At 46.5% G+C, this 21,204-nt stretch overlaps 1 protein-coding gene across 1 annotated transcript in view; it reads right to left on the bottom strand.

The window, feature by feature from the left end:
- Nucleotides 1-21,204, bottom strand: part of ITGB3 (integrin subunit beta 3) — a 51,119-nt gene that overhangs the window by 16,279 nt on the left and 13,636 nt on the right. The window contains exons 2-10 of the mRNA XM_007175805.2: nt 19,355-19,440; nt 11,524-11,719; nt 9,957-10,209; nt 8,585-8,747; nt 7,790-7,951; nt 5,853-5,948; nt 5,352-5,441; nt 4,500-4,634; nt 2,476-2,905 (exon numbers count right to left, since the gene is read on the bottom strand). Coding sequence (XP_007175867.2) covers nt 2,476-2,905; nt 4,500-4,634; nt 5,352-5,441; nt 5,853-5,948; nt 7,790-7,951; nt 8,585-8,747; nt 9,957-10,209; nt 11,524-11,719; nt 19,355-19,440 — 1,611 coding nt within the window. The remainder of the gene's footprint in view (nt 1-2,475; nt 2,906-4,499; nt 4,635-5,351; nt 5,442-5,852; nt 5,949-7,789; nt 7,952-8,584; nt 8,748-9,956; nt 10,210-11,523; nt 11,720-19,354; nt 19,441-21,204) is intronic.

Below are 21,204 nucleotides of genomic sequence, written 5' to 3'. Positions count from 1 at the left end.
TGTGGTAACCTAAATGGGAGGGAGTCCAAAAGGGAGGGGATATCTGTGTGTGTACGGCTGATTCATTTTGTTGTGCAGTGGAGGCTAACACAACATTGTAAAGCAACCACACTCCAATAAAAATTAATTTTAAAAAATGAGTAAAGGAAACAATGTTGCAGATAATAAATAGAAGCCATTTTTGTATTACTTGGGCATGCTTTAGTATGACACACATTTACTTTCTTCATCAAGCTTTTTGAAAGGCTGATGTTAAAGTGAACATCTGGGTAAATTAGCTCAGCTGGTTAGAACCCCAATGCAAGTGAAGCCAATCTGGGTCATGGATTTGATCACCCCAGAAGCCAATTATAATCTCTCTTTGACTGGCCACACAATACACCCACAAACCGGTCCCAACCAATTTACAAATATCTCCAATCTACCTCTCACAAGAGGGATTAAGCCACAGTGACTACAGCCCAGCAGAAATGTATCCCCAGTGCCCAGGAACAACTCAGACTGCCTAACTGCCTCTGGGAGTGTTGTCAGTGTGCCTGCAGATGAAGACTACATTAACGTTAGCTGGACTTCTTCCAGCTGGGGAAGTACCCCAGGAGTGGGCTTTGGGGCAAGGTGAAATCAGCTTCAGATTACCAGTGGGCCTCAAGATTTTACTGAATTTTGTAATGAGAAGGACAAAACTCAGTACCCTGCAGGGAGAAGGACTCAAATTCATAATCCCCAATCTGCAGGCTGGGACTCTCTATGGCAGTGCTATCCAGTAAACATCTGTGCTGTCCAACAGGGCAGCTGCTAGCCACATGTGGCTCCTGAGCGACAGAGAAATGAAATTTTTTATTTTTTATTGAATTTGATTTAGATTTAAATGTACTTAAACTTTACTCTTGATTAATTTAAGTTTAAATAACCACCATATTGGACAACAGCGATCTAGAGTACAAAAGGTAATAGTATATCAATAGTGATAACAAAATAGTACCGACATTTAATAAGAGCTCACTATTTTCCAATCATTGTCCTAAGTATACTGGCACATTAAATGTGCTCCAGGGCTTCCCTGGTGGCGCAGTGGTTGAGAGTCTGCCTGCCAATGCAGGGGACACGGGTTCGAGCCCTGGTCTGGGAAGATCCCACATGCCGCGGAGCAACTAGGCCCGTGTGCCACCATTGCTGAGCCTGCGTGTCTGGAGCCTGTGCTCCGCAGCAAGAGAGGCCGCGATGATGAGAGGCCCGCGCACCGCGATGAAGAGTAGCCCCCGCTTGCCGCAACTAGAGAAAGCCCTTGGCAAAAACGAAGACCCAACACAGCTAAAAATAAAATAAATAAATAAATAAAAATTTAAAAAAAAATGTGCTCCAATATCTTGCATATCCACTACTATTTTCCACGTCTTTTGTGATGAAAAAATAAATTCACACGTATCATGGAGTACAGATTTTACCTATTACAGTGGATTTTCAGTGTAAGTAAATGGATCTATTTTGGAAACAAAATGCCCAATAGAACATTTTTTAGTACAGCATCCAAAGAAGTTAGTTACACTCTTATTTGGTGAAGTGTATTTGAAAACTTAATGTTTTAATCCCACAAGAATTACTTTGCATTTAAGAATAAATAATGGACTCAAAAATTGCTTGTAGAAGATATTTTATTTACTTTTCTAATTTAATTTTTTAATTTGGGTTTCTTAAGATAACCCTTAGTTTTTTAATATTGTTTTGTTGTTGTTGTTGTTTTTGTTTTGGCTGTGCCGTGCGGGATCTTCCCCAACCAGGGACTGAACCCACGCCCCCTGCAGTGGAAGCACAGAGCCACTGTACCACCAGGGAAGTCCTGTAGAAGGTATTTTAAATAATTTCCTGACTGTTTTAAAATATATTACTGTCATTCAATATAGTGAATAAATTTTTGAAATAATAAATATTAAAACATAAAAAAAAATAAATAAATTCACGTAAAATAATTGTCTGAAAATAAATAAATAAATAAATGTTACTAACTTCACTACATATTCTGACATCATGTAGTTTCCAAACCTATATATACTAAAAATTTAATTACCATCAGTCAGTGATTTTTTTTAAACTTAAAAAGGGGTTGGTCCATATCCTCGAAAAGATTAGGAACCAGTGACAAAATACTAGCAGAAGGGCAGATGAAGGAAAAGAAAAAAAACTATCTTCACTTTCAAGTTTCCCTACATCTTCCCACCCTCTTCTAGGAGAGAAGTCCCCGGAAGCAGATGCTCATTTTTCTTCCTTGTGCCCCTCGAGCAAGGGCAGAGGGAGCTGAGAGGATTAAAGAGAAGCTCATTTCTGTTTCCTGCCATTGGAGTGGCACACCATCTACTCGCTCTGCCCCCGGGCCTTCCTGTGCCCACCTCAAGCCCTGGCCTGCATCCATTTCCAGAGGCTGCAGATGTGTGAGTGTGTGTGGGTACCAGGAAGGGAGGGGTGTGCAGTTCTACTCACCTGAGCACATCTCCCCCTTGTAGCGGACACAGGAGAAGTCATCACACTCGCAGTACTTGCCCGTGATCTTGCCAAAGTCACTGCTGTGGCAGACGCACTGGCCACAGAGACACTCGCCCCGCTGGCTGCAGATGGGCTGGCCCTCCCGGGGGCTACACTCGTCCTGCTGGGAGGGACGGTAGTCCTCTTCTGAGCACTCACACTGGGACCCCAGCCAGCCAGGCCCGCAGCGGCACACGCCGCACTCAAAGGTCCCGTTGCCGTTGTTGCAGTGGTGGCTGTGAGGCTCAGCCTGGGCCTGGCAGGCACAGTCACAGTCGAAGGTGACCTGGACGGTGAGGCTGTCTTTGAAGCCCACAGGCTTGATGGTGAAGGACTTCTCCTTCTCCTGGGGGCAGCCACGCACCTTGGCCTCAATGCTGAAGCTCACCTGGATGGAAAGTAAGATCGCATTCAGACCCAGGTGGACCCTGTTGACACTCCAGCCCTGGAGGGAAAGAAGCTGTTCCCTGCCCTGCCCAGGAATACCCAAACTGGGTGTCCTGTCCCCCAGCAAGCTGGAGTTCCTCAGCCTTCCCACCACCACGGTCTGCAAAGCCAAAGCAAGAGCCTGGGGATAGTTGTGCAGTTGGGACATATCTGGCTGGGTGTAGACATGGTTTACAATCACGAGATAGCTTTTTTCTAAAATTCCATCCGTGAAAATAAACCAGCTCAAGCAGAAAAGAACCTTTGATCTTACAGACGCTCTGCTGTGGCCAAATAAGCTAGCGGGACTGATTACATAATATCATCAAGATATACAAAGCACTATTTCACACCACACAGTGGCCAACCACAGGCTCAGAGTCTACTGTGCAATTTCCACAAAACATTTCATCACTTATGCAATCAAACATGTTTCAGGCCAATATTTTTTACATAGGGTATGTGCACATGTGCCTAGAAGATAGAGAGATGGATGGATGGAAACAGATATATAGACATAGATGATGTAGATATAGATGATATATCTATAGCTATCCCCTCTTTTTTCCCACCCCTTTCACCAACCCCTCTCCCCTAAGGCAGAAGCAGAGAAGAACCAGCCACTAAGGAAGGAAAACTATAGACGGACTGGAGAGGCAAAATGAACATTTGCATTCTGACGTTCCAGGAGGGGGGGTATTTTGTGTGTGTATGTGTTTATTTTTTTTTCCTTTTAATTTTTATTGGGGTATAATTGATTTAAAATGTTGTGTTAGTTTCGAGGGTGGCTATTTTTGCCTATTCTGTTTGCTGCCAAATCTTTAGCAGCTGGAACAATGCCTGGCACAAAGTCGGTGGTCAATAAATATTTATAGATGACACTGCCGTTTTACCTTGTGAAGCAAAGAAAGGCATTACCTTAGGGGAGGCTGGAGACCAGTTAGGGGCTAAAGGTAAGAAATATTTTCAGGGCTTCCCTGGTGGCGCAGTGGTTGAGAATCTGCCTGCCAATGCAGGGGACACGGGTTCGAGCCCTGGTCTGGGAAGATCCCACATGCCGCGGAGCAACTAGGCCTGTGAGCCACAACTACTGAGCCTGCGCGTCTGGAGCCTGTGCTCCGCAACAAGAGAGGCCGCGACAGTGAGAGGCCCGCGCACCGCGATGAAGAGTGGCCCCCGCTTGCCGCAACTAGAGAGAGCCCTAGCACAGAAACGAAGACCCAACGCAGCCAATAAATAAATAAATAAAAGTCATTTGTGAGACAAATATTAAAAAAAAAAAAGAAATATTTTCATTTGCAATCAACTGTGCATAAACAGAGGTAACCTAAATGCAAGTTTTTAAAAATCCTGATGGTGAAGTTACTTAACGGATAGAGAAGGTTTAGGCAACAGAAGCCTCAGAGGAAAAGCCTGGCAGCTCTAACCATTATATCTAACTTGTAAGGACGTTCAGAAAGAAGGTACAGGGAAGGAAGGGGTGGGTGCTCACAGACGCTCTGGGGCACAGGCTAAGGTCAGAGCTGCAGCTTCAGTCCCTGCCCAGCCCACCTCACCGTGTCTCCAATCTTGAGTCCGACACAAGACTTAAGGCCTGGGATGACCTCGTTGTTGAGACAGGTGGCGTTGAAGGATAAGGACAACTCCTCAGGGAGGTCACGCACTTCCAGCTCTACTTTAGAGCGGATTTTCTGAGCAGAAAAGGGCAAGAGAAGATAAGAAAATGGGCTGAGAGGAAATGAGTAGGAGCCAATTACATCCCAAGCAAAACCTCCCAGATGGTCCTGGACTCACCTGCAGTGCCAGATGCTGAGGTCCACCTGCAAGCTGCCAGAGCATCCCTAGGAGCCTGTTTCCTGCTATATTTCCAGCCCAAGACCTGCTTTCTCTCTTTCTCCACTTGCTTCTAGGTGAGTCTGGGTAAAATCTAAACCAGCTACGCCCTCCTGCAGGCCTCATGGACGTGCAAGAAGGGAGTGCTAATACTGGTCACCTTGGCTAGTAGCACTTTCTACCTGATTTTTCATCAACCTCACATTCGCCGTGGTTCAGCTCCCTCTTTTCTCTATTCTTGGAGCCCAGATCTCCATCACTCTGCACCCGCCCCCCCCTCAATTTCAGGGCCCTGCTCTTCCTCATCACCATCCCCATCCTCTCTTTCTCTTCCACCTTCTCTAAGCTCTTCCCCCATTGTTCCTAAGCCTCCTTGGCATTCCTTTCTGAGCCATTTCTATCTCAGAAGGCTGCGTTCCTCCCAGGGCTGGCTATCACTTCCTGGCCTCTGGAAGAGGAAGGCAGTGAAACCTGCATGGTGGACTTGCAGCCAGGACTCCCAAATCTGAGCCCTCCTGGGTAATGCCAAGTGAAGTGGACTCTTAGCAGGCCCATTCCCAGTGTAAGACACTTACCCCGTAAGCATCAACAATGAGCTGGAGGACATTGCTGGAATCAGTAGACAGAACCCCCACTGTGGTCCCTGGGATGAGCTCACTATAGTTCTAGAAAGGAAGACAAAGATGTCCGGGGATGACTGATGAAGCTGGTGGTCTCCAAAAGCCCTCCCCAAATCAGACTGAGGGTCTTGAAATGAAACTTGAGGGAAGGATGGGATATTTTACTTGTCACTGCCAGGAATACATCTAGCACTTTTTCAGCACTGAGCAAAATTATAGAGAACCTCTCACACCCCTCTCCCCACTGAATTACTCCCCTCCACTACTGCAAGCATCAACACACCCATCCTGCTAGGTTCAAGGTTGGAGGAGAGAGACCGTCGAGAGGAATCATTAGCTCCTGGGTCTTTCCCAGTTAGGGACCATGGCCAAAGCTGGTGTGGGCTGGTTTCCTGAGACAAGGCCACCCATCACAGGTCCCACTCCCACTCCAGGAAGCCCCAAAGGCATAGTCACCTGGTAGAGATTGACTACATTTTCAGTCACTGCAAAGATCAAATTGATGTTTTTCTGGGACAGCTTCTCGGTCATCAGCCCCAGAGAGGGATAATCCTATGAAAAGAGAGGATGTGGAGGTTAGTTAAGAAGTCTATTCACATACATCCATGGATTCTAAGCCTTAGGACTTGGGTGATTTGGGCCATGGCCCTGACAGTAGTGGGATTTAAACCTTTTCACCCCATGACAATGTGAGGCAAACACAAACCCAGTTGTGAACTCTAAGGATAGATAAAGAGGTACAGGCTGGTAGTGTCAAAACTAAGCACCTCTGTCTTCCTACTCAAATTCAATGCATTCGTACCAAGGAGCAGCTTCCATGGGTCAGGTACTGCCAGACCTCATTGTTTTGAAGCTTCCTCTCATTTTGCAGCTACTGACAAATGCCTTGGGTTGTTGCTTGCAATCCTTCACCATGTGGTCTCAACCTTCCTTTCCAATCATTCACCTCTCTTCCCCTTCTACTTACCACTGAGCTGGCCCACTGTCTTTCTCCCACCTCGAGTGGCCTTCTTTTTGGTAATCCTCCTCCTTCCTTAGGACCCAGCTCAGGTCCCACCTTCTCCAAGAGGCCTTCCCTGATCATCCCAGTTCATGATGAGCTTTCCTCTTTTGAATACCTATAATCCTCATCAACTATTCTATCCAGTTAGCAGTAATCATGCATCTTCTGTTATTGGTATCACACCTCCTTGACTAAACCAAAATCTCCCTAAGGTTGGGACCTTATATAGTCTTGTTATCTCCCTTGGCCCCTGGTAAGGCCCTGCATAGACTAGGTGTCAATCGTTACAGACTCGCCCATTGCCTGGTAGTGCTCAACCTGTATATGGCTGACACCAAAGAATTCAAGCCAAAATGGGGGTGATGGTAAATTATGAACATGTCCCTGGAATCCTAGACCTTTCAGGGAGCTCATGAGATCATGCAACTCAGGTTCCTTTTCACAGATGTACCTTTAAGCCACCTAGATGAGGTAGTTGCTATATTGTCTTTAAGAAATGAAGAGTTCACACCTCCCTCTAGATACTCAGAGTATCAGCATTCTGCAGGGCTCTACGTTTTCTTTATGGTTTACTGCAATTTCTCCTGTTTCAATGTAAACTCCTCTCCTCTTATTTAACCTTCTACGGTTAAATAAAAACAACTTATACAGAAAACAACTTATAAGAAGTCTTCTCATACAGAGCAGTGATTACCAGAGGGGAAGGGGTGAGGGAGAGGGAGAAATGGGTAAAGGGGATCAACTGTATGGTGACAGATGGAAACTAAATTTTTGGTGGTGAGCATGCTGTAGCGTACACCAAAGGAGAAATATTATGTTGTACCCATGAGACTTATATAATGTTATAAACCAATGTTACCTCAATAAAAAATAAATTTAAAAAAAAGTCTTCTCATGTATCAGCTAAACCATCCTTTAGCCTTCTTTTATTCCAGCTAAATGACTCTGAGCCCTTTAACGTTTCCTCACAGGACTGGCTTTCTATGATTTTGATGATCTTTGTCTCTTTTTCCTCTGTCTTCTTCCAATAACCACAAGAGAGCATGATATTCCAAGAAGGGGCTAATCCATGCACAGTCGACTGGATGGCCTGCTTTCCAGCTGGACCTGCAAAAGTCCTCTGGGTCCATTCTGGATGCCATGATGATGTTGCTGGTGCTGGAGGCAGAGGTAACACCGACCACAGTCAGGACCATCTCTAATGGCTGTACAGGTGGTACCCTGGATGAGGGTGTCCAGTAGGTGGGAAAGGTGAGGGTGAGCTGAAAAGAGCCCTGAGCCTTGCCCAGAGGAAGGGCTGCCATTTTCATATTCACACAAAGACTCTGCCTGGGTTAGGGCAGTCCTGGCCATAGTGAATAGGAACCATAGGTGGTACCGAGAATCTCACCATGGTAGTGGAGGCAGCATAATGGTTGTCACTGCCCACATGACACTGCCCATCATTGGGTTGGACAATGCCTGCCAGCCTTCCATCCAGCGCTATATGGGTCTTGGCATCAGTGGTAAACACCAGCAAGTGGGAGGCATCATTCCTCCAGCCAATCTTCTCCTGTTAAAAAAAAAAAAAAAAAAGGCAAAAGAGACAGCGATTTTAGCCATATCACTGGTACAAAACAAAGACCCAAGGAGCTCCCCATCTGAAGGGCTAGACAAGTTGTCTTGGAGAAGGGCCTCAGTCCTAGTCCTTGGAACATAAGCTGGAGTTTTCCAACTCAGGGGTTTCTGTTCTCTTAGGAAAACAGTCTCAGGGCTCATTAGTTCAAGCAGCTGAAAGACACCTACTTCAACTCCAAATAGAACTTCTTCAATGATAATCACATGGCCCATCTAGAAACCCATCTGCATCTGCAGAGCTGGGTTGGGCTAGAAGAAATCCCATCTGGACATCTGCCCACTTTGCTGACGTTAGGTGAACCCGGCCTTGACTCTGATACACTTCCAGAGAAGATCCTCACCCCAGAAAACATCTGGGACCACTGAGGTTCAAAAAAGTATCAGCTCTGGCCAGGGAGCGGATACAAGCAGAGGTTGCTTATCAGGAGCAACTTATTGCTCATATTGTACAAAGCTCTGCTTAGTTCCTATCTCGTATTTCACATAGAAATCCCCACAGTTGAGCCACTTCCTGCCCCATTTTGATCTTCACCACCCACACCTGGCACTCCGTGCCCTCCAAACTCACATCACAGACGGTAGCCTGCATGATGGCATCAAAGCCACCCTCTGGGGCATCTCGGTTTCGTGACACACTCTGCTTCTTCACCTCCTCATTGAAACGGGTCATCTGGTCAGTTAGCGTCAGCACATGTTTGTAGCCAAACATAGGCAAACAGGTGGTCTTCATACTGGGGAGGGAAGGAATGATTTAAGCAGACATCTGATGGAAAAGGCTGCATGGGGAGTGGGAGGGAAAAGAGGGGGACAGATATAGACAGTGGAATGCCCAGGCGAGTTCTATACAACTACTATTACCCAGACAGTTTAGACTCCAAACCCTTCAAATTACCTAGGCATCACATTGACCTAATCTTCAGCTAGATCAGAGGATAAGGGAGTGAACTGTGGAACCAGACTGCCTGGGTTCAAATTCCAGCTCCTTGACTTACTAGTCATGGAACCCTAGGCAAGCTTCCCTATACCTAACCTATAAAGAAATGGGGACATGATAACACATATCTCATAAGAGTTGTGAGGCTTAAATGAGTTAATAGATGTAAAGCTTTTAGATCAGAGTGAGGTTCTAGTTGTTGTTGCTATCACTTTATACTTAGCACTTCTCTAAAGTAACATTAACACAACAACAAAGCGAAAGTTCATCAATAACTTAATGTCCCTGAACTATCAATAAATTGATAGATCTGTGCCAAACAGGAGCATTTCTGTCCCCAGCCCAATGGTTTATTTGTTTAATTGATGGCTGACACAATTTCTGGGGAACCTTACAATCCAGACAGAAGGTTAAGAAGGCACATCATATAACTCTCGAATCTAAAATGTAAATTCATACCTTGTCAGGCTCGGTAACTATCATTTTAAATTATAATCCATGGATTTGCACAGTCTCCAACAAATAAATAAGCCATTCAGTTGTAAGTCAAACTCTCAACAGAGGGACACATCGATTTATGCTATTAGAGGGTTCAACAAATATCATTTCCACTCTTTCCTATTCCTCTAGGACTTAATTCCTTGCATTTTAACCCTGCAGGACTCATATTCTGGATAACGAGGACAATGATGACGACAGCAATGGAATCAATCATTCTGAAATCATAACTTCTCTATCTACTTATACTATTTATTCATGGCCTAGACCAAGAAGCTGATGGATTTCCTTTCTAGGTCTCCAAACAGCCTTGGGCTCTATTAATACAACACTCCAGATCAGTGGGTTGGCCCACTTGTCAGACAGGGAGACCATGGTAGAGAGGAGATATGATTTGGCCAGAAGGCAGCCAACAAAGCTACCCTAGACTAGAAAGAGGAAGCAGGACTTGGATTTGTCTGGGGCAATGGGGAGAGATGCTGCCCTGGCTTCTAGAAGAGAGACTTACTCATAGCAGGGGTTTTTGAGGGCCTCTGGTGGGGAGATGTACATGTATGGTGAAACGGGCTTGTCCACAAAGGCCCCGAAGCCAATCCGCAGGTTACTGGTGAGCTTACGCATCTGGGAGGCCAGCTTGGTCCCCAGGTTCTGGATGCTCCACAGATCGTCCTTCATGGAATAAGACAGGTCCATTAAGTAGTAGATGTCCACAGGGTAATCCTCCACCTGCCGAACTTGGACGGAGAAGTTCTTCGAATCATCTGCAAGGCAGAAGGACGTTAATTCTTCTCCTCTTCTCCCTCTAAAACTTAAGTAGATTTGGACACAGCTGGGATGAAATAACTTTTTTTTTTTTTTGCCGTGCCACTCGTCTTGCGGGATCTTAGTTCCCCGACCAGGGATTGAACCCGGGACCTGGCAGTGAAAGCGCCAAGTCCTAACCACTGGACCTCCAGGGAATTCCCTGAAGTAACTTTTTAATCAAACCAAACTTGAAAGCCCTGGTCCCTTTTCCTCTCTCCCTGCAATTCTATTCCTCTTCCAACCTCTTGACCCTCCCATTTTTAACCTCTTCTTTTCCATTCTAAAAGTCTCCACCCTCTCTAAATCCTCATCTGTCTAATCCTCTGGGTCCCAAGGGTCTACCACCCTGAGTCACAGAAGTGTTGGCAGTTATTACACTTCAGACTCTGTAAAAGGCAGGAACTATGTCCCACCCTTTTCTGAATCCCATAGTAACCAATACACGCCTTGCACGTAGAAGGTACTTTCTTAAATTCTTGACTTAATTGAAAAGTCAAAATGAGTGCTTCAGAAAAGCCTGTCTCTGGACTTCCCTGGTGGTGCAGTGGTTAAAAATCCGCCTGTCACTGCAGGGGACACGGACAGATTCAATCCCTGGTCTGGGCAGATCCCACATGCCGCGGAGCAACTAAGCCCGTGAGCCACAACTACTGAGCCTGCGCTCTAGAGCTGGTAAGCCACAACTACTGAGCCCATGTGCCACAACTACTGAAGCCCGCATGTCAAGAGCCCATGCTCTGCAACAAGAAAAGCCACCACAATGAGAAACCCGTGCACTGCAACGAAGAGTAGACCCCGCTCGCCGCAACTAGAGAAAGCCCGCACGCAGCACAAAGACCCAACAGAGCCAAAAATAAATTTTTTTTTAAAAGCCTGTCTCTTAGCCTAATCCTTCCTCCCTCTGAAGGTCTCCTGCCTCTATTTTCTCTGCCCCCATGCATGCCCTGCCCCAATCTTACATGGAAAAGGAGCTTACAAGTTGCTTTCTCATCTTATACTCGAGCCTCAATAGAAAGCTATATGCTGGGTAAAACAGGCATTGGGGGAAAGAAGAAACAAACATTTTTTGTGTACCTACTAAGTTAGAAGGGTTGAGTAACTTGCCCAAAGTCAAATAGCTAATATATGGAAGAGTCAAGATTCAAACTCAGATCTTCTGACTTCAAGTCCCAAAGCCTTCCACTTTCTTCCATTCTCCTGCCCACACTTCCCTCCACATCCTTCTCTTCCCACCCCAATTCCACTGTGAGCTACTTCTGCAGGATCCCTACCTGGCCGTAGCCGGAGCGCAATCCTCTGGGGACTGACTTGAGTGATCTGGGAGCTGTCTCCAGAGCCCTTGTCACTGAGGGGCCTGGCCTCCAGGATTCTGGCCTCGCTGATGGGGAACTCGATGGACTCCAGGGCGCAGTCATCCTTCAGCAGATTCTCCTTCAGGTTACAGCGGGGCGAGCCTGGAGGCAGAGCCTGTAAGACGAGAGGAAGCCCTGTGGTCAGAGCTACGGTGGTTCTCTGCTTCCTGCAGGCTCTGCCACATCCCAGCAGCCTAGAGCTCACCCAGCGCTTTGGAGCTAAACCAACATAAATGAACTCGTGTGGTCCTTCCTAACATAGCCCCTAGGCCTGTTGTACAGAAGGGGGAGACTGAGGCATCAGAAAGGTTGGGTGAGTGCCTGTTCATGGATTGGTAGGTAGGAAGAGGGGCAGTACAATAAGATGCCTGTTGGACCAGTGTTCTTCAAACTGTAAAATGCAACCCACCTGTGGGTCTCAAAAATCAATGTAGTAGGTCTCAACCACCAATTTATTAAAATGTAACATAATAGAATAGACAGTATCAAAGTATGTAAGTGGTAAAAGTAAATATTGTTTTGGGAAAGGTTTATTTATTTATTTTTAACGTTTTTAAGTTTAAATCTTTTTTAAGCTTCTTTTTTTTAATATTTAGTTTTTATTTATTTTATTCATTTATTTTGGCTGCGCCAGGTCTTAGTTGTGTCACAAGGGATCTTCACTGCAGCAGGTGGGCTTCTTAGTTGCAACATGCGGGATCTAGTTCCCCCACCATGGATCAAACCCCGGGCCCCCTGCGTTGGGAGCGTGGAGTCTTACCCACTGGACCACCAGGGAAGTCCCGGGAAAGGTTTATATGTTGGGGAGTAGGGTATAATATGTATAATAAATAATGATACACAATGTATGTCTTTCTGTCGGTCAGGGTCAAAACAGTTTGGAAGGCACTGTGTTAAAACACTGGCTGGGGTGTGAGATCCAGGAGGGCAGGGACTATGTGTGTCTCATCTCCCCTCTATTCCCAGCACACAACGCGAGACTGACGACTAAGTGATGGGGGGAGGATATGGGGAAACAGCAGAGAGTAGGGGCTAAGAGCACAGATTGGCTGAGACTATATCTCAGCATTGCCTCTTACTAGCTGGTTACTAGGGCGAGTCACCTAAACTCTCCAGGCTTCGTTTCCTCATCTATAACATGAAAATAATAATAGCCCCACCTTCACAGGGATGTTCTGCAGGACCATATAAGACAGTATGTGTAAAACACATAGCACGGTGCCTGCCGTAGGGTAAGTGCTCAATAAATCTTAGCTGTTATTGTAAGATGTTCTATAAATAGTTCCTGGATAAATTAATTATGAATAAACTTCACAAGCTTAGGCAAATCCCATGATGTCAAGCCACTGACCAGAGCCTGTCCTATCACTTTCAGCTTCCTCCCTCACCCTGGCCAAATGGCAGACTGAGTGCCCTTCCAAACACCCCGGTGTGTATCCCACAGCCCTCTGGGGCTTGGTGTGTGCTTCCACCTGAGTATTGAACAGGGGACATGCTGCATTGGAATGAACACTAGAAATCAGGAAATGGGTTCAATCCTAGGTCTGCCACTAACTAGCCTGTGACCTCAGATAAGTCATTTCACTCCACTGAGCCTCAGTTTCCTCACCTGTTCACCCCTGTTACGGGTTAGATGACATGGTGTTTTCAGTCCCTTCCTGCTCTGACATTCAGCAAACTTAGCCAGCACCGTGTGGGCGCAAACCCATAAGGGCTTCTTGCCAGGCTGGGGGAACTGCCTGGAAAGCTAGAAAACCCCTCCTTGGACCTATTTCGAAATATCTAGGCCTTCAACCCCACAATCCCCCGCATCCCTACCCACCCCCTCTCACAACCACTTCCAGAAGTCAGCTGAATAACCCATACCAATATCCCAGAACAACTAGTGTTAACATTTATGGAGTACTCACTGCATGTCAGGTACCATAGGAAGCACTTTACATGGATCATTGCAATCCTCCTGATTACAGTTCTGTAATGCTGGAATTATTATTATTTTACAAATTCCAAACCTGAGGCTTGGAGGTTTCACAAATGAGGAACCCAATCTTACAAGTAAGAAATCGAAGGTTTGGAGAAATTAAGTATTTTGCCCAAAGCTACAGAGCTAAGAAGTGGCAGAAGTGAGATGCTGACTGGATTGTCTGACTGTAATTATCCTCATAAAACGGTAAGTTGTATTACATTCTGTGTAGAGTGGGAATCAAGGCAGAGAAGCAGGAATGTAGAAGAAACAGTCCCGGGAAGAGCCACACCTGAGAATGCATCAGCTAGGGAACAGGATGCAAGATGGGGATATGGGAGGTGTGGGAAGGATAGATAACATTCTGCCTCCTCAGCCCCTCAGGTGACTGGAAGCCATGTTTCCAGGAGAGGGATTGGGCCACAAGGAGACATCCATACTCAAAAAATCAGGACTCTGTAGCTTAAACCCCTCCGGATGCTCGAAGTCCCTCTCTCACTCCTGCCCAGCCCTCCTCTGATAGGCAGAAAGGCTTCCCCATGTGGATGGGACCATGAAGAACACCAACAGTACTACAGACTGAATGTGTGTCCCCCCAGAATTCATATATTAAACCCTAATCTCCAAGGTGGTGGTATTAGGAGGTGGGGTCTTGGGAGGTGACAGGTCATGAGGTGGAGCCCTCATGAATGGGATTGTGCCCTAATTTTAAAAGAAGGCCCCAGACACCTCCCTGGCCCCTTCCACCATGGGAGGACACGGTGAGGAGATGGCCATCTATGACACTGAATTTGCTGGTACCTTGATCTTGGACTTTCTAGCCTCCAGAACTGTAAGAAATAAATGTTTGTTGTTTAGCCACCCTGTCTGTGGTATTTTTGCTACAGCAGCGTGAACGGACTGAGACAAATGGCATGAGGACCGCCCTAGCCCAGGCAAAATGTGTAAAGAGCTTCCAGAAGCCAGCAGCTTCCTTCTTCCTCTTCACAGGTCTGAGGTAGAGAAACGGCATCAGCAATGGGAAATGGTACATGAGACTTAATCTTCCTGGTTCAGAAGATCCCAACAGGACATCAGAGAGATGAAAATCCCCTCCCCTCACCCAGCCAGGTCCCTCTGCCAGGGACAGAATGGCAGAAGGGAGAACTCATGAACACAACGTTTTCGTGCCGCAATTCTTGCTGCTTCTGTCCATCTCTCCCAACCCTTCTCTCTCAGGAAGCAGTCTCTTTCTTGCTCAAAAAACTCCCTACTGTATCTCTGATTCCAGGGTCCCACAAAACCCCGGAGAGAAAACCTTCCAAAAAAGGCAATGATTGGACGGATCGAGATGCCCTGAGTTGCTGATCCTTTCCAGGACTAAGACAGATGCTGAAGGAGAGAGAGGGAAGGGGGAGACCAGGAAACAAGGAGAACAGCAAGGCCATCATGTATCTTCAGGCTGCATTGGTGAAGGGAGAGAATATCTTGGAGGGGGGTTTCCTGACCCCCGTTTCCTAACGTGGCGGTGTTTATTAGAAGAAAGTTTGAAGTGCCAAGCCTTGCTGACAGAGCTTATGGTTTGTTATGAATTTCCGAAGAAATCTAAACACTAAGAAACAAAAACTATCTCCTTCCCTCCCTCTCTGGTCGCTGACATCAGGGGTCAGGAACATAACAGGCCTGCTCCTCAGCCACGCTCTCCCTGAGAGCCTGCTGTCCCAGAAGGACACCAAGGCACTGACCTCAACACATCTGGGCCACGTTCCTTTCTTAATAACCCAAGCTGAGAAGGTAAAAGGAATGTGTCCAGGTTACTCAGAGAGAAAGCTGGAAGGAGGTGGGGGAGGAGTGTTCAAGTTCCAGTTCCCAGTGAAACCAGATGTTACACAAAAAGGGCAAAGATAACCAAGACCCAGGGGAAGAGCCAGAGCACAGCAGCGGGAGGTCCCAACCCACGTGCGGTGTGAGCTGAATTCCCGCCCTCTCCTGGCGGGAATTCAGCGCCTAGTCCCATTCTCCATTAATCCCATTTTAGAAACTGGGAAAGTACAGCATGAATAACTGTCATTATTCTACTTACTTCACAGGGTTGGTCAGGGGATAAAAATAACACTGTGAATGGGAAATGCTTTCAAAATATAAAAATCTCAACGAAAGTCAAAAATACTCAAATCCTTTTGATCTGATATAAACAAATAAATTCAAATAGGTGACTCTTTTCTACTATTACCATTCTGACTACTGCTATTATTGCATACTCTTTCTTGGAGGACAAGGAACAATAGGTCGTGGTACATTTTTTTCCCCCCAAGTGCTAACAAATGCCTCCAATCCAAAAAAGTTAAGATTGCTCTCTTGATTGACATCTGGTAAGGACAAGAAATCACTTGAACATACAGAAAGAGAGGTGTGGGGGGGACAGAAAGGAGAGGAAAAGGAAAGCATTTTAGTTTATGGTTATTGATACTCACACCCCACTGTTTACAGAGGGAGGAGCACTTTTAATATTATACCTTTTTTTTATGATAACAAATTGGGGCAAAACACTCAAGATGAGAGTTTGCCCTCCAGATTAAGAAAAAAAATAGGAAGAAATAAAAAGCAGCAGAGAAGTGAGAATGAAATTATATTAGTGACTAAAAAGGAATTAAACAGCGGCCTAAACCTCCCCCCACCAAAAAGGCAGAGAAGAAAATGAGAAGTAAGTCCTATTAGAGTCTTCTTCTTTGTGGGATCCAAACCCATTCTTCTTGTTTTATCCATGGATGTCAGGCTGAGTGTGAGCAGGTCTACCTTCTGATGTGCACTCAGGACTATAGAAGAATTCCTAGTATTTCTCTCCACATTAGGGTTGCCAAATTTGGTAAATATTTAGGATATACTTATACTAAAAGTATTTGTTGTTTGATTCAAATTTAACTGGGGTGTCCTGTATTTTATCTGGCAACCTTAACTCCAGCTCCACCCATCATGACCCCAATGATCAGCCCCTTCAATTAACAATATTTGCCAAACTTGCTATTGTAACAACCCATTCTGATGCAATAGGTTCAGGGTCCATCCCGGAAACCTTTATATTTAACAAGCACCCTAGGTGATTCTTACCAGCAGGCAAATTTGGAAGGTTCTAGATCCCAACATGATGCCACCAAGGCCAAGACCACAAGTTGAACCTCTCTGTGAAGCCAGTCTCTCTGCTAGATTCACAGTCCAGAGACAGCACACCACCCCAACCCGTATCAGTATCCAGTCCCCCAAGAACACACCCTATGCAGATGAGCCCAAAACTCTGCGCTCATCCGCGTTGGCTATGTTTTCCTATTACCCAGCCAAGGGCTTGCTATCCACACCCAGAGCTGCTGTCCTCCAGGACCAGGGAAAGCTGAGCCCAACCAGTTGTTTTTCCAGGCACTGCCAACTCTGCCTGTAACAGCCAAGGTAGGAGAGGCAGGAGAAGAGGGCTCTCCAGGGTTGATTATTCAACAAATCACACGCAAAATGGCCCAGATGGTTCACTTTTGGTTTTTAAGATCAACAGCCAAGACACTTTCAGCAGTTAAACTTGGTCAGTGCAGGGGAAGCCCTCAGGAAAAAAACAGCAGTCCTGTTCAAGTTTCAGTCCGGGATTCCCACCTCCCATTTCTCCCTGGTTGACAAATGATAACCCACACTGGTCTCCTCTGCTACCCCTCCTCCCCCCTTAGAGAGATAATTGTAGTCATTCACTAAGCCCTTGGCCCTCCCGCTTCCCCAGGGTGCTGAGAACTCAGCAAAGGCCAGGAGGATGCTTCACTAACTTCCTGTGTCCCCCTCCCCCTCCCTAGGTCCTGTCCACTGATTCAATCCAGAGCAATAAATCTGACTTTATCACTCAAAAAAACCAAAAACAAACAAAAAAAACCACTTTCCTTTTTAAATTCCATCCTCCTAGAAAATATCTTATTGGACCATCTATCTCCTCTCATTAGTTTTCTTTGGTCCTGGATACACCCATCTTCTCTCTGACTCCATCCCTCATCCCTAGGCTAGTCCTACATTATATTTTGATCCTACCTGGTACCTTTCCCACCCTCCTTCTTCCCGCCTCCCACCTTGGTATGCCCCATGGGAAAAAATTCACCATGGCCATCAATAAATATTCTACATATATCTCCAAATTCTGGTCACATGACCTAAGGGCTTTGTCTGGTCAGGCCTCAGCATGGCCTCAGCAGGCCAGCTACCTGGCTTGTTCCTATGCAGATCAAGACAGGTGACAGACATTCCAAGAATCCCAGACTCCTCTGAACCACAGTTTCTCCATTTTGTCTTGCTTTGGGTTGAAGGGGGGGGTGCATGTTTTGAGTGATACTAGGGCTTCTGCCCTCGCCACCCCTCTGCTCCAACCAGCTACAGGCCATCCAATCCAATGAGGCTCCCTCCCCATCCAGCTCTCCCTTCTTCGAGGATTCAGCTGCAGAATTCCAACTTCCTCGTAAAAGAAGCTTAATAATATCATGATGGTGACCAAGGGAAGGAGCATATGGCAAATGAGAAGGGAGGAGGCCATATCACACTTGAGCAGCCAGTTCAGCCCAGAGGGGTGGAGAACCTGCGGGGGTGGAGGGGAAGGGCTCACTCAACCCAGCCCCACCCCCAACTCCCAGCCCCAGGGAATATTTCGTTTGCTAAATGAAGTCAATGTGGCCCAGATGTTGGGCAGCTGCCTCTGGAAGCAGTTCTCGTGCTGAACTGCTCAGAGGCCAAAGCAGTGTGCTGGGCTGGCCTCTGTCATTCTGGCTGTCCTCTCGTTGAGGGATAAACACAGCCTCTCGGCTCCCACTCCCCCCTCTCCCACCCCGCACCAGCCTTCCAGGGAGGTTGCCTTTTTAGGAAACTCAGCAGATTGGGAAGAGAAGCAGAGAGAATGAGTTTAGAGCAGTCACAGAGCTGCGGAGGGCAGGGACAGAGAGGGCGCCTCAGGTAGCTGACACGCAGCCAGGCCAGGAGTTCAGGTAACCACCTGCCGGGGACCAGGCCCATGGCTCAGCCCCAGACTCCGTAATCACTGGACCTTCCCCAGCCACACTCACCCCCCAGCTCTTGCCAGCTCCAAACTCCCATCCCAGCCACAAACACAGCCATTCCCTCAGACACACTCATTCCCTAGGGCCCCAGACACAACAAATCCTCTGCCTAGACACAGCTAACCCTTTCCTGTCACCCTCCCAGCCTCACCAAATTGGCCCAGCTCTTTCTTTCATTGATACTTTCCCAAGAGAAGGAAGGAAGGAGAGGAAGAGGAGAAAGAAAGGGGGAAATGTAAAGCCATGGGGGTCCAGTCACCAGACAGGAAAAGGGAAGAGAAAAGATCCTCTGTCTAAACAGCCCCCCACACAAGTGCAAGATCCCTCTCTTATTTGCCTTTTAAAACTTCTGGAATATTCATAAGCCAGCATCCCCTCTGTACCTATAACCCTCTCGTGCCTCCCTTTTTGAGACCCGAGGCCCTGCTTCTCGGGGTGTTGCACCCCAACAAAAATCAAGCAAAGTGTGGTAAAGGATGGCAATGGCTACAGAGAGGCCAGCAGGCCTAACCACTCTGCCTAAGGCCGGGGCCACGCGATACACTCTGGATGGCATTCCCAGCAACAGCCCCTGACAGCTCCCTTCGACGCCCATCAATGGGAAGGCTTCTCCCTAGTTTTGCTCAGAAGGGACAAGGGGCTTGTATACTTAGGAGGAAGGAGATATCCCCATGGGTCTGTCTCTACACAAAGGCAGCTAAGTCTAGGGAAGAAATAAAGTCGGATATCTGCTCCTTACCTCGTCTGAGCACCAGGCACACATGGGACTCACAGCCAGACATTGCTGGCAGGAGCTCACGCCTCGTGTGGCACAGATGTTGGGCCCTGCAACAGAGAGACAGAGGCATTAGTATCTCATATGACATGACGAAGTACCTGGTCTGCCCCCATCCTTTCCCAGCGTTCCCAAATGCCCAGGTTTACAGCTCTCAGATGCACACAAAATACACCTTAACCATCCCATAGACATTTACCAAACACAGGCTGTTTGGTAAGAGAGAAGGAGAATGAGGAAGGTCGGGAGAAACTTGTCACAGCCCTCAACTGATGAGGTCACTGTGACGGCAAGTGATGGAGCAAGTGTCAGATCATAAATGATGGAAAGGCTTTAATTAACAACCGATTTGACACCTACATTGTACAAGTGAAAATCTCAGGCCCAGAGCCATGGCAACGTACCCTCTCTCCAATTATTCTAGTGACTTAGTCACAGCCGCTACACAGGGAATTCAGAGCCCGGATGCACTAACATTAACACACAGTCTAAATATGGGGGTGGGGGGTGACCACCATGGCAGTGTCCTACTGGCCTGCCAGGGGAAAGCAAATCTTCTGAAATCTTCTCAAGCTTCCCAATACATATATCTTGGGATCCAAGTATATAGAATGCTTTAGGGAAAACCGCAGAAATATTAGAAAAAGTTGACTGATATAAGCTGGAAGAACATGGAATTTTGGAGCTGGAAGACCTGTATTTGAATTCTGAATGCGCTTCTTACTAGGTGTCATGACCTTGGTCAAGTTAGTTTATCTCCATGAAGTGATAATATCTGTCTCACAGGATTTGTGCAAAGAAGTCAGTGAGATAAAGGAGAAGCACTGGGTACACTACAAAATGCCACTCAAGTGTGAACAGTCTTCATACTGTCAAAGGACAGAGAAAAAGCTGCAGGGAGGAGCAGAGACAACCAGAGGCATGAAAAGAGCCCTGAGAAGCCCAACCAGGAAGCAAAGCCCAGACATTTGCCTGGACAGAAGCCCCCATCCTCCCTCCTTCCCCCAGCTTAGCCTTCCTGGCCTCAGTCAGGTAAACCTCCAGTGCCCCAGGAAGGCCTTTTGCAGTACAGTCAGCCCTCCATATCTGTGGGTTCTGCATCCGCAGATTCAAACAACCGCAGGTTGGAAATATTCAGGAAAAAAAATTCCAGAAAGTTCCAAAAAGCAAAAGTTGAATTTGCCACGTGCCAGCAACTATTTACATAGCATTTACATTGAATTTACAACTATTTACATAGCATTCACATTGTATTGTAAGTAATCTAGATATGATTTATAGAATACAAGAGGATGTGCAAAGGTTATATGCAAACACTAAACTATTTCTATAAGGGACTTGAGCATCCTTAGATTTTGGTGGTCAGGGAAGCCTGGAATCAATCTCCCACAGATCCCGAGGGACGACTGTGCAAAGAGCAGAATGAGGGAGACCCATTCCTACTATGACCCAATTATCCTGACAATTACTTTATCCAATTTTCTAAAGTGGTCCCTTGCCCCCAGTTCGTAAGACCAGCAAATATATTTGGGGGAAATCAACCTCATCACTGGGATGTTTTCCCAGTGTCCCTGAAACTTCTTACGGAGCTGTCTCAGTCTCTTTTATAACAGCTTGGCTGAACTCCCTTTCAACATCTGGGGCAAAAACAAAAAACAAAAAAACAACCACCCAGCAAATGCGTGTGTACACACGTACACAAAATATTGTTAAGAAAAATTATCTAAAATGTAGAAATAGGCAAAGGGAGTACTGGGTGTCCTTTCAAGGTAATGCAAAGGGTTGACTAGTAGACCCACCATGCTTAGGGATTA

This window comes from Balaenoptera acutorostrata, chromosome 20 (assembly GCF_949987535.1).
Source record: "Balaenoptera acutorostrata chromosome 20, mBalAcu1.1, whole genome shotgun sequence".
NCBI lineage: Eukaryota > Metazoa > Chordata > Mammalia > Artiodactyla > Balaenopteridae > Balaenoptera > Balaenoptera acutorostrata.
The sequence above is the reverse complement of the archived record's forward strand: the minus strand, read 5'-3'. Positions and strand labels throughout refer to the sequence as shown.